Source organism: Haliotis rubra, unplaced genomic scaffold (assembly GCF_003918875.1).
Source record: "Haliotis rubra isolate DU_JTF1 unplaced genomic scaffold, ASM391887v1 Scf1072, whole genome shotgun sequence".
NCBI lineage: Eukaryota > Metazoa > Mollusca > Gastropoda > Lepetellida > Haliotidae > Haliotis > Haliotis rubra.
This window is the reverse complement of record NW_025764973.1, coordinates 245,547-259,896: the sequence shown is the minus strand read 5'-3', so window position 1 is coordinate 259,896 and position 14,350 is coordinate 245,547. Positions and strand designations below refer to the sequence as shown.

At 39.3% G+C, this 14,350-nt stretch overlaps 1 protein-coding gene across 1 annotated transcript; it reads right to left on the bottom strand.

The window, feature by feature from the left end:
- Positions 1-7,812: 7,812 nt before the first annotated feature.
- Positions 7,813-10,261, bottom strand: LOC124280119 (UDP-GalNAc:beta-1,3-N-acetylgalactosaminyltransferase 1-like). Its single transcript, XM_046716014.1, has 2 exons — positions 9,588-10,261; positions 7,813-9,327 (listed from the first exon to the last, which is right to left on the bottom strand). Exon 2 carries the CDS (start codon positions 9,303-9,305, stop codon positions 8,052-8,054), a length of 1,254 nt encoding a protein of 417 aa, XP_046571970.1. The 5' UTR covers positions 9,306-9,327; positions 9,588-10,261; the 3' UTR covers positions 7,813-8,051.
- Positions 10,262-14,350: the final 4,089 nt, after the last annotated feature.

Here is a 14,350-nt window from a genome sequence, read left to right as displayed (position 1 = left end):
GTGGACATGGTACAAGGTTTAACATGGTGGACATTTAACATGGTGCATTGGCATGGTTTGACATGGTGGAATGGTTTGGGTGGACATAGTGAAAGGTTTAACATGGTGGACATGGTGCAAGGTTTAACATGGTGGGACATGGTGCATGGTTTAACATGGTGGACATGGTGGAAGGTTTAACATGATGGTCCGACATGGTGGACATGGTGTGCAAGGTTTAACATGGTGGACATTGTGCAAGGTTTAACATGGTGGACAGGGTGGAAGGTTTAACATGGTGGACATTGTGCAAGGTTTAACATGGTGGACATGGTGCAAGGTTTAACATGGTGGACATGGTGGCAAGGTTTAACATGGTGGACATGGTGCAAGGTTTAACATGGTGGACATGGTGCATGGTTTAACATGGTGGACATGGTGCATGGTTTAACATGGTGGACATGGTGCATGGTTTAACATGGTGGACATGGTGCATGGTTTAACATGGTGGACATGGTGCAAGGTTTAACATGGTGGACATTGTGCATGGTTTAACATGGTGGACATGGTGCAAGGTTTAACATGGTGGACATTGTGCATGGTTTAACATGGTGGACATGGTGCAAGGTTTAACATGGTGGACATGGTGCATGGTTTAACATGGTGGACAGGGTGGAAGGTTTAACATGGTGGACATGGTGCAAGGTTTAACATGGTGGACATGGTGCAAGGTTTAACATGGTGGACACATGGTGGACATGGTGCAAGGTTTAACATTGGTGGACATGGTGGAAGGTTTAACATGGTGGACATGGTGCAGGTTTAACATGGTGGACATCGTGCATGGTTTAACATGGTGGACATGGTGCATGGTTTAACATGGTGGACATGGTGCATGGTTTAACATGGTGGACATGGTGGGTTTAACATGGTGGACATGGTGCAAGGTTTAACATGGTGGAGGTGGGTACATGGTTTAACATGGTGGTACATGGTTTAACATGGTGGACATGGTGGTTTAAGGTGGACAGTTTAACATGGTGAACATAGTGCATGGTGTTAACATGGTGGACATGGTGCATGGTTTAACATGGTGGACATGGTGCATGGTTTAACATGGTGGTGGACATGGTGCATGGTTTAACATGGTGGACATTGTGCATGGTTTAACATTGTGGACATTGTGCAAACTTGGTGTAACATGGTGGACATTGGACATCGTGCAGTGCAAGGTTTAACATGGTGGACATGGTGCAAGGTTTAACATGGTGGACATGGTGCAAGGTTTAACATGGTGGACATGGTGCATGGTTTAACATGGTGGTACATGGTTTGACTTGGACATGGACATGGTGTGCATGGTTTCACATGGTGTAAATTTTGTAACATGGTGGACATTGCATGGTGGACATATTGCATGGTTTAACATGGTGGACATATTGGTTTAATGGTTTAACATGGTTTAACATGGTGGACATATTGCATGGTGGAACATGGTTTAACATGGTTTAACATGGTGGACATATTGCATGGTTTAACATGGTGGAGTGGTGCATGGTTTAACATCTCGAACATCGTGCATGGTTTAACATGGTGGACATAGTGTATGGTTTAACATGGTGGACATGATGCATGGTTTAACATGGTGGACATGTGCATGGTTTAACATTCGTGGTTTACGTGGTACATGGTTTAACATGGTGGACATGGTGCGGTTTAACATGGTGACATGGCTCATGGTTAGACATGTTGTGGACATTGTCACATGGTTTTAACGTTGTGGACATGATGCAAGGTTCTACATCAATACTTGGTCTAAATTGTCGACATGACTCAATGTTTAACATTGTGGACACAGTAAATGGTTTAACAGGGTGACGGGGTCACGGCCTTTGAGTGTGTTTCTTTATTGTTTGTTATCAGAGGCGGGTTAGCAGTGACAAGGTGCAGCCAGCCAGTTCATGCTGAGCAGACGTCTATGTAGACAACTTGACCAATTAACACAAGCAACAATACCTTCATGGCCCTATGAGATCTACGTCAATGATTTGACCTTATGCAAACAACCACAGACATTATGGAGGTGTTCTTCCTTAAAGAATAAGCTTAAGCTCAGTGAACAAATAGTCTGAATCATGGTACAATAACTCAATAAGCATTGAACATTAAATGACAGTTTAGGTGACGTTCTGGGGTGGTAATTGTGCGAAATGCGCATCATGTCGGAAAGCGCACGTAAAATCTCCAAATCATCATCATTAACTTTAGAAATGAGTCATGAATGATTGACTGACTGACTGAGTTTGGTTTTACGCCGCTTTAAGCAATATTCCAGCAACATCACGGCGGGGGACACCAGAAATGGGCTTCACACATTGTGCCCATGTGGGGATTCGATCCCGGGTCTTCGGCGTGACGAGCCAAAGCTTTAACCATTAGGCTACCCCACCGCCCCGAGTCATGAATGAAGCACTGTCCACCGTAAACTACAGTTCTAACGAATTCAAAGGCCAAAGTTTTGCCAAGGTTTCGTTATAACCGGACTTCACGCGGTAGGTCGGGACAAAAAACAAAAGGAAAGAGTCAGTATACTGTATGACACTATCATCAACTATTTCCCTTTCTGGGACACATACACAATAGTACGCTTGGTTGAAATCTCGGTCTGTTTAGTCTTCTGATAGTGCTGTTGGTATTCCGAACTACACAACATGTTACCATCTCTCCGTGACAGACATCACGTCAACCATGGCGCTATCTTAAACAACCGTCAAATATGCGGTACGATCGGTATTTGACCTTGACACACAAACCCACATTGATGAAGTCTTGTATCATGGCCACAATACTGCAGATAAACCTTTCTCATTGCTAAAGTAGCGACTTCTAGAACCCGATACCATGTGTTAAATACCGCATGACTCATACTCAGAGGGACACTGCCGTTTTCACATTTATTAAGAAATTATTAATTACTTTAATTGTTTGATATCTGTATTCTATATATAGATATCTGTATTCTACTCAAAGATATCTGTATTCTATTTAAAGACATATGTATGCTATTTAAAGATATCTGTATTCTATTTAAAGATATCTGTATTCTATTTAAAGATATCAATAATTGTTTTAAGATATCGGTAAATAAGATATCTTTAATTAATTTCTGATATCCGAAATAGAATTACTGATATCGTAAAATGTAACTGAGATATCAAGAAAATATTTGTGTTTAAGATACCTATAAAACAACTACGATCATAGGGCACATAATTGTATTAGAAATTAAATCAAAATCTTGAATAAATTTGTACACATTCGCAAAGGCATTATACATATCTCAAATCTCAATTGTCATTTAAGTTATCTTTAAAACATTTTAAAATATCAGTGTTTCTTAATAATTGTGAAAACGGCTTGTCACACGTCCGTTCAATGACTGTAATTGTCTATTGGACTGCGGCGTCAAACACATACTCATTATTGTACAATCGACTCTCAATTTATCACATAGGAAGCTTACAGGAAACGTGTGCCGTTTTTTGCCTTGGTCGACCAGATCGATGTTTGAGTGTTTCTCACCAACGTAATTACTGACTGTTAAACACATGCCACAATCACCTGTCTTCTTCGACCCGTGAAGATACGGGCTACTTCATCAACCCATGCCTGTCGTAAGGGGTGACTAACGGGATCGGGTGGTCAGGTTTGCTCACTTGGACATGTCATCGAATCCCAATTTCGTAGATCGATGCGCATGCTGTTGATCACTGGATTGTCTGGTACAGACTCGATTATATACAGACCGCCACCATACAGCTGGAATATTGCTGAGTGAGGTGTAAAACTAAACCAAACCAAAATCCAACTTCCAACATGCCAACTGCACATAACCGTTTCTGACTTTAGAGCCATTGCATGTCAGAAAACATTATATTGATTTTAAAAGTTTGTTATCACTGAATGAACAACAAAACGCTGTTTCAATGTAAAATTCGAATTTTACGCAAGCAATGTTCACGTCCACAGGAAGGTCGTTTGAACTAAACTGACATGTTTGCACGCAATTTAACATGTTGTGAATGGAATATTCATTTTACGCACATAATAATGCTCCCCAAAATAATATCACCCCAAAATGGATTATCCCCTCATTTTCTTGGATAACTTAAATTTTATATTTGCAATTAAAATCGCACATAGCAAAATTGTGACTATCACGTGTAAATGCAAAATCTCAGATTGACAGTTTCGGGTTGGAACCACAGGCCCTCGTGTCTTTGCGAGGATTAATGATTAAAAAAATATTGTTTTTGGGATGACCCCCGACTCGAAATGCTTCACAGTACAATGCATCATGCTGTGAAGCATTCGAGTCGGGGGCCATCTCAAATTTTTGTATATATTTGATAAAGTCTTTAATCCTCGCAAAGACGCGAGGGCCTGTGGCTGAAACAGGCTGCCCCTGAGCCGCAACATGGAAACCCTCTGTTTCATTTTTCAGGCCAACTAAAGTTGCTCCTTTTCTCAATACACCGCACATAAAGTCGATGCAGAGAGCCTCACTTTGTAGGGCTGACCCTGTGCCTCAATCAAGTATCTATACCGGTTATTCCTTTTGTTGTTGTTTTTTGTTTAAAACCTCCCGAGAACCCAATGAATTGTCTTTAAAATCTTTACATTCCACAAGTAGGTGTATTTTCCTTGACCATCTGTCCCTGTTTGCCATGCTACTTGTCAGCATGAGTGGTATAGACTTTTCATGTCCTCCTAAACAAGCAGATGCCACATGTATTCAATACCTTTATTGCATAGCATCAACAATCGGCATCACGTTCAGAGTTTACAAGTAATATACAACTAATATAAACACAGGCGGCTTGTCTGCCCTCCACGCTTGTGCGATCCCATTGTATTACATCAATATATCTTGTGCGATCCCATTGTATTACATCAATATATCTCGTGCGATTCAATTGTATTACATCAATATATCTCGTGCGATTCCATTGTATTACATCAATATATCTTGTGCGATCCCATTGTATTACATCAATATATCTTGTGCGATCCCATTGTATTACATCAATATATCTTGTGCGATCCCATTGTATTACATCAATATATCTCGTGCGATTCCATTGTATTACATCAATATATCTTGTGCGATCCCATTGTATTACATCAATATATCTCGTGCGATTCAATTGTATTACATCAATATATCTCGTGCGATCCCATTGTATTACATCAATATATCTTGTGCGATCCCATTGTATTACATCAATATATCTCGTGCGATCCCATTGTATTACATCAATATATCTTGTGCGATCCCATTGTATTACATCAATATATCTCGTGCGATCCCATTGTATTACATCAATATATCTTGTGCGATCCCATTGTATTACATCAATATATCTCGTGCGATCCCATTGTATTACATCAATATATCTCGTGCGATTCAATTGTATTACATCAATATATCTTGTGCGATTCCATTGTATTACATCAATATATCTCGTGCGATTCAATTGTATTACATCAATATATCTTGTGCGATGCCAAGGTTTACATCAATATATCTCGTGCGATTCCATTGTATTACATCAATATATCTTGTGCGATCCCATTGTATTACATCAATATATCTCGTGCGATTCCATTGTATTACATCAGTATATCTTGTGCGATCCCATTGTATTACATCAATATATCTCGTGCGATTCAACTGTATTACATCAATAAATCTTGTGCGATGCCAAGGTTTACATCAATATATCTTGTGCGATTTAATTGTATTACATCAATATATCTTGTGCGATCCCATTGTATTACATCAATATATCTCGCGCGATTCCATTGTATTACATCAATATATCTTGTGCGATCCCATTGTATTACATCAATATATCTCGTGCGATTCAATTGTATTACATCAATATATCTTGTGCGATTCCTTTGTTTACATCAATATATCTTGTACGATTCCATTGTTTTACATCAATATACCTTGTGCGATTCCATTGTTTTACATCAATATACCTTGTGCGATCCTATTGTATTACATCAATATATCTCGTGCGATTCCATTGTTTTACACCAATATATCTCGTGCGATTCCATTGTTTTACATCAATGTATCTCTCTTCAGTGAACGGTCTGTATCACAAATGAATTCTTTTCTCACAGAAGACATCGCTTGTGGAACTCAACTTCTTTGCGAGGCATTTAGAAGTTGGAGCACTATGGAATGGTAACAATATGTGGATGAAAAACGTGCTTATTACACTGACAGTTAGAACTTACACCGAAACGTCGCTGTCACTGTAATATATGATATAAGCGTCAGTAGCGATAAATGTTCACACCTGACACAAAAAAAATAACAATAATTCAGTACCGTGTTTTGTTTCCAATGAATGGCTGACATCTTAAACTAAACGAGGTCCCTTCAGCTATAACGCCGGTGCCAGTATGTTCATATCAGTTTGCATAATCAGAGAATGGGGCCCACATATTTCTCAAAATCTATATTTGCTGACAGTGCGTGTTTTACGATAATGTTGACGAATGTAATTTTAAACTATGACAATAACAGCTCAATATTTCAATACGTCACACCTGTTATTTAAAGTAATAAACCCGTGCTGAATAGGTAGTTGTTAAAACGACACGCAGGTCCCTAAATGAGCGACAAAAGAGCAATTATGTTCAATTATGTAAATTAATAACTGTACGTGTGATGTCTAAAAGTAATTAACTCACAGCTGATACATGTCTGTAGCAGATACACTGTGGGTTGTCATATGTCTGGCCCAGCTTTATCACTCGTCCGTTCAGTCACGAGACAGACAGGTTATTGAAATCCGTTGTGTGGGGAGCACAGGAAGTAATATGATGAAACCTTTAAGTGAGTGACTGAGTTTAATTTTACGCCGCACTCAGCAATATTCCAGCTTTATGACGGCGGTCTGTAAATAATCGATTCTGGACCAGACAATCCACTGATTAACAGCATGAGCATCGATCTATGAAATTGGTATGCGATGACCACCACCCGATCCCGTTAGTCACCTATTACGACAATCATGAACCACTGAAGATCAATTCTAACCTGGATCTTCACTTACAATCTTTAAAAAATATAATGTTGTATCCAGGCTTCTAAATAGGAAACCCGTGAAGGTCCGGGTTAGAATTGATCTTCAGTAACCCATGCTTGTCGTAGGAGGCGACTAACGGGATCGGGTAGTCAGACTCGCTCCCTGGGCTGACACATAAACCGTAAACCAATTGCGTAGATCGATGCTCATGCTGTTGATCACTGAATTGTCTGGTCCAGACTCGAGTTTTTACAGACCGCCGCCATATAGCTGGAATATGCTGAGTGTGACTTAAAAGTAAACTCACTCACTTACCAACATTAAATATATACTCCTGATTTAGAGTACATCTATAAATATGTTACAGGTAAACTGAATTGGTAAGAGAATGGGTCGGGTTATATGGTCTTAACGAAGCCAAGAAACACACACGCAAATAAATCTAATTTTAATAAGAGTAAAGCCATACAATCTGTTGTTAGTGGCAAGACACCGCCAGAAACATAAATGTAACACCGTCAAAGTCATGATTCTACTGGAATCAATTCGTCGTAAATCTCACCCGTGCACATCCGGGTTAGAATTGATATTCAGCAACCCACGCTTGTCGTAAGAGGCGACTAACGGGTCACCGACTAGGTAGTCAGGCTCGCTGACTTGGTTGACACATGTCACCGTATATCAATTGCGTAGATGTTCATGCTGTTGATCACTGGATTTTTTGGTCCAGACACGATTATTTACTGACTGCAGCTATATAGCTGTAATATTGCTGAGTGCGGCTTAAAACTAAACTCACCCACTAACTAACTCGTGAATCTAGCTCTTTCCCCTAGTTTGAACAAAGACACATAACAACAGATGGTCCGAAGTTATCTGTTTCTGTCTGTTTCGTAAAGTAAACATGTTCTGCAGCTATTTCACTCCCTGCAATGTACAAATAGCAGCCGTAGAAGGGAAATATCATCCGATATTATTTTCCTGGTATTTCTTAGAATTATTAAACGTTCTTAGTGAAACTAAGTCTTCTTTTATGTGATCCCAATAATGAAAAGGTCGGCTGCCACATCTATTTGCTCTGTCTATGACTATTGCCTTCTTTCTAAGGGTCTCTATGTTTAAGTGACTCATGTGATACCAACAATCGAATACTATTTTCCCGAAGTCTTCTTTTCTTACTCCCGCTTTCATAGCCAGTGCAGTACTTACGAACACGTCGTCCATACGAAGAGCTTTGCTGTTCTTGGACACTTCATGCATGGAATACCAACATTCCGGTGTAGTGATGTATGCATAGCCTAAACAGAATGAAGGGTATATATCAAAAGGATATTCTTGGTAAGAAATGTAGCTTTTATACTTTGAACTCCTCACTGGTCCTTTCCCTGAAATCTTTGTGCAGAACATTGTTCTTTGGGTGAGGTCACCACCAGCAAGAAAGTCAATGACTCGGTAAGGATTGATGAAGACATCATCATCCAGTTTTAATATGTATGATGAGTTACAGTGGTGTATATACCAATCCATTGACATGATATGCTTCTGAGGTAAGTTTGAGTAACTATCAGGAAGGTTTCCTTGGACAATATCTCCATAAAGCTTGCTTTCGTTTATTATTGTGTTTTGGAGCTTGTCGTCAGTAGTTCTTCCCATTATGAAGACGTGGGCAAGTGTTCTTCCCCTGTATTTGGCCAGAGAGCCATATGTTTTTCGAATAAGATCTCTCTTCTTGGCATTCCCCGGAGCCGAGTGTATCACCATCATCAAGAATACACTTGTATTTGCACAAACACTTGGGTTAAGAGAGTACACAAATTGGTGTAGATTTATGTACGGATCTCGAGGATCAGATGCATTCTTTGTGAAGAAGGCCATTATCTTAGGGTTCATGTCTGTCCCATTGAATAACGTCGGTGGCAAAGAATATGAGCTCACTGGTCTGTGCTTTATACGTTCAGTTGGCTGTTTGGCTTCTCCATTAAATGGATTCGCAGTTTTGACGGACACCTCTGATACCTTTACACCAACCCTTTTGGCCGTTGTGTTATTCAAGTCTGCCTGTCGATAGTATGCTTGTTCCTTCACAATGAACTGGTCTGTGTGGTCACGTTTGGTTAAGAAGTCCTTGGTCCTTGTTAACCGAAGTCCAAAATAGACACAACCACATATCCCAAAACAACAGAGGGATATTAAAACACGTTTCAGTTTGGGTATCATATTTTACTGGAAAGTACTACACCTGAAAAACAAATACATAGGTGGTAGTAAAGTTGCATCAACGGAAAACTATTAGTAAATTTCAGTCTGTAAAGTAGTAAAAAGGTTTCATAAGCAGGCCGATCCATCGCGTCATTCGGTATCGTAGATCGTAAAAACATAATACAGCAGGAAACTTCCAAACTAAATGCTTTGCTTGATTTCATCATTCAAACGATTTGATATCTGAAACGTTAGGAACCTACAATACCATAGACTTATTGTGTTCTTGGGATTATTTACCTGGCTTCCCTGTGACTCGCGGACGGTTTATGGTTGCTGTTCCTGGACGTGCCTGAGACTGCACCTCGTGGACTGCCTATAGTTGCTGTTCCTGGACTTGTCCGTAACCCCTGCTCCTGGACTACCAATGGTTGTTGTTCCTGGACGTGCCTGACACTGCACCTCGTGGACTGCCTATAGTTGCTGTTCCTGGACTTGTCCGTAACCCCTGCTCCTGGACTACCAATGGTTGCTGTTCCTGGACGTGCCTGACACTGCACCTCGTGGACTGCCTATAGTTGCCGTTCCTGGACTTGTCCGTAACCCCTGCTCCTGGACTACCAATGCTTGCTGTTCCTGGACGTGCCTGAGACTGCAGCTCGTGGACTGCCTATAGTTGCTGTTCCTGGACGTGCCTTTGATTGCTGCTCGTGGACAATTTATGGTTTGCTGTTCCTGGACTTGTCTATAACTCCAGCTGGAGTTGTCTCCTGTGGTTTGTATCCGTGGCTTCGTAGTCAATGATTTCTGATGGTTGCTTACTTGCTGTTATTTGTCGTACTGGGTTTTTCTATAATCCAACGTGCCTTGTCTTCTTGTTCGAGATTTCCCTGGATCTTCGTTGCTCAAACAGAAATAGTAGGAAGCGTTTGGTCATACAGTATGATACTACTAAGCATGCAACTGATATCTGATTTCAGACAAACAGCTTGTATGTATCGATTCAGATAATGGCCTGACAAGGGAATATTTGTTTTGTATCACCATCGATTCTCAACGGCAACCAGGGATTGCATCGCTTGATGAAGGAGATATTGATGTACGTGTATCGATTACAGGGATTTTTTACACATATTTTAAAGAATTATTTATATAACAAACATGTGAAATACCATGTTATGTATTTCTTCAATGGAAAGAGAAGCATGCAACGACGTAATTCGTAATAGTGTAAACGTTCACACAAGATTAACTCTCGCTATTTCCAAATTCTAAACGAATATGGTCTTCGAAAGAAAGCGCTTTCATTGCACAGACATAGCCACTGGTTTAACCATATACACATGTATATTCAATATAGAACAGGAGGCGTGGGGTAGCCCAGTCATTAAAGCGTTCGGCTTGTCACGCCAAGGACCTGGGTTCGATTCTCCACATGGTTACAATGTGCAAAGGCCATTTCTGGTGTCCCCTGCATGCTGTGATATTGCTGGAATATTACTCAAGCTAAACTCACTCACTCACAACAGAACACAATCAAGCTAACGCTCAGTTTGAACAGATCAAGCCTTTAGAAAAAAATATGTTCGTAACTCTTTAAAACCCTAAACAAAACCTTTTCAAACAACCATTTCAATTTCGATACGCAAGATCACAACGTAGTGGGAGCATAGCGGCCAAACACACAGACATATATTATCATTTGTCAAATCAAATCAAATCTTTATTTCCAATACTGTGAGGCCACAGGCCTATCAGTACAAAAACACCTCAACGATGCAGACATGAAATATAAAATGAATGATAACAATGAAAGCTTGTGCAGCATATACAATCTTAATATGACAAAATTGATTTCCTTTTTTCGGATGCATAAAACAAATATTTAGCAGTATTCAATGAAGTACATTTTTGGATGGTGATTTGTGTGCTGGCGATTAGGTGCCTGACTCTGAGGGCGTTGATGGGACTCAACCCAACAAAAGTACCAGAATCTGTTGAACAGTTGAACAGTGAAAGGGGAACAATATATTGCTACAGTTTCACCGTCACAGACTGCTCGCCATATCGTTACATCGTCATCACATTGCGTTGAGAATTAGAAAAAAAACCTTCATGTTTTTATTCACCCATTAAAACTGTATTGAATCAAGAGTTGTATATTAATGCTAGGAATAACCCAAAATACAGAAGGTCATTACTTCTATTTAGAACTAATTTTAATCGTTTAAGAGAACGAAATGTTAGACAAGGTTTTTGAAATGCTGAAAATGATTATGCTAAATGTCCCCTGTGTTATGTATTAGAAGATGAGAAACATATGTTTTATCAGTGTCCATTATATAATAGTCTCCGTATGGAATTAACTGTCTCTTTACAATGTTACATATAATAATGTTAAATATTTACTGAATTCAAATGATACAAATACTTTGCTTAAATTATTTAAATACATGTACTTATACAACACTTTATGATCCATCTACCAAAATTGTAACGCGCATATGCATGTCTCTCTGTATGTATTTGTATGAGTGAGTGAGTTTAGTTTTACGCCGCACTCAGCAATATTCCAGCTATATGGCGGCGGTCCGTAAATAATCGAGTCTGGACCAGACAATCCAGTGATCAACAGTATGAGCATCGATCTGCGCAATTGGGAACCGATGACATGTGTGAACCAAGTCAGCGAGCCTGACCACCCGATCCCGTTAGTCGCTTCTTACGACAAGCATGGGTTACTGAAGATCCATATTCTAACCCAACTTCACGGGTCGTATATATTTGTATGAATAATGGATCATTTGGCCTTGAAAACAACAAAGATGATGATGATGATGATGATGGTGATGGTGATGATGATGATGATGATGATGATGATGATGATGATGATGATACTGTGTTGTGACAGCTCGTACCAGGACAACACACAGAACATAGCTATCTCTGCTCTGATAGGACTTTGTAACCTCATGGTCAGGTTTCATAAGCCCTGTCTTAGGTGACGTCCCGGGACCTGCGTCAAAAAGCTACAAGCTGTTCTTTGATCTGGTTTAAAACGATATAGTTTTATGAACTCCATACTAGCCAGTACATATTAACAACTTGCAAAAAATCGAATCTGGAACAGATTGTTTTCCTGGCAATATTTTTTGTTGACAGAAATTGATTTGTGCTCACACATCACATTCACGGAAAACAATTGTTTCTATTCACATTTAGGTAGACTAATGCTTAGTCTCTGAATGTATACAATTTTGATAGAAACAAGCAAGTCCTTTTAAATCGATGTGAGATTCAGCCCTGAACCTGAGGAAATCTATACTTGCTTCATTTAGGGCTTTAGCATTGCAGAACTGTTGGGAGGAATGGAACATAATGGGATACAGGGTAACAGATGTTACGACGTAAATTGTAAAAACGCAAATTGTAATACTTGCAGCAAATTATAATAAACTTGACGTAAATTGTAATAAAAACGTAAATTGTAATAAAAATTGACGTAAATTGTAATACGCAAATTGTAATAAAAATTGACGTAAATTGTAATAATTTTCGTTGCGGTAAAATGTAATAAATATTTACGGCAATTGTAATAACAGTTTTAATCACTCGTAAATACGCAGGTGTTTGTTTTTCGTTGCATTTCATACATCAAATAAGCTTGTTAGGGCGATAACTCAAGAAAGAAATGATGGATTTTGTTCAAATTTGGTACCAAGGTATATTGGCGAGATTCACCGACACAAGTGAAATGGAGTGACCTTGAGATAATTTTCAAGGTCACAGCAAAAATCTGAGGGTTTTGCCAATATAAAGATTGTTAGCGCGATAACCCAAGAATGAATTGACAAATATTAGCTAAATGACGAAAATGATATTCGTCCTGATATATAATCGATATAAACTGTCCTCTGTATCATGTCTTTTCGCAAATATCTTTTTGAGGTTTTGATATGTATACATATAAAGTGGGGGCGGGGTAGGGGTGGGTTTCTAACGGGTATATCTAACACACTTGCATGCATGTAGAGTTGGAGAGGTCGATGGGTGTTCTAACGGGTATAACTACGAGGGACGTTCAAATAGTAGTCAGCCTCACCTGGAATATGATACAAATGCAGCTGTTTTTATGTTTTATTTTTCTACATATTATCTGTCAGCCTCAAGCAAATTGGTTTTGCTATGTTGCAGCCTCACGATCCCCATTTTGTGAGACTTTGTATATTGGCTTGGTACTCCCAAAAAAACCGTAAAATCTGCAATAAAATGCATCACAAACTTCAGGAAACAAAATATGCTATGTTTGAGATTGGTAGAAGTCGGCTAGAATCAAACTTAGATATTAAACTGCACAAAAAAGCAATTTCAAAACTACAATCGCTTGTTCAAATGACTTCCCATTGTGTTAACTGAAAGAACTCGAGAAAGAAATGAAGGATTTTGTTCAAATTTGGTACCAAGGTTTATTGACGGTAGATTGGAGATTTACCGACACCACTTGAATTTAGTGACCTTGAGGTCATTTTAAAGGTCACAGCGAAAATGGTGTAACAGCGAACTCAGGAAAGTATTAATAGTGCACATGCCAAGCTTGGTAGCCGCGAACTCAGGAAAGCATTAATAGATTTGGATCCAATTTTATATCAAGGTGTATTGGTGGGATTCCCCCAACAACAATTGATTGGGAAACTTGTGCTCATTTTAAGTTCACAGTGAAAAGTTTTTTGCACATGTCTAACTTTTTAGTGCGAAAATACAAGACAGAATTAATATGTTTTGCTTAAAGGTAGTACCAAGATGCGTTGGGAGTATCGTCTAACGCCAGTCGAATTCAGTGACCTTCGGATTATTTTCAAGGTCACAGCGAGTATTCTTGCGATATCTCCACACCTAATGGATGGAATTTGTTCGCATTTTGTATCAAGGCATCAGATGACAGTTTCGGTAACGTTTACATAATTTTCAGGGTCAGACAGAGAATAATTGCGACATTCAGATATCGACATGTTGCGGGGGTAATAGCTATGTTTGTGACAAACGCTTTGTCATTACTAATTTTC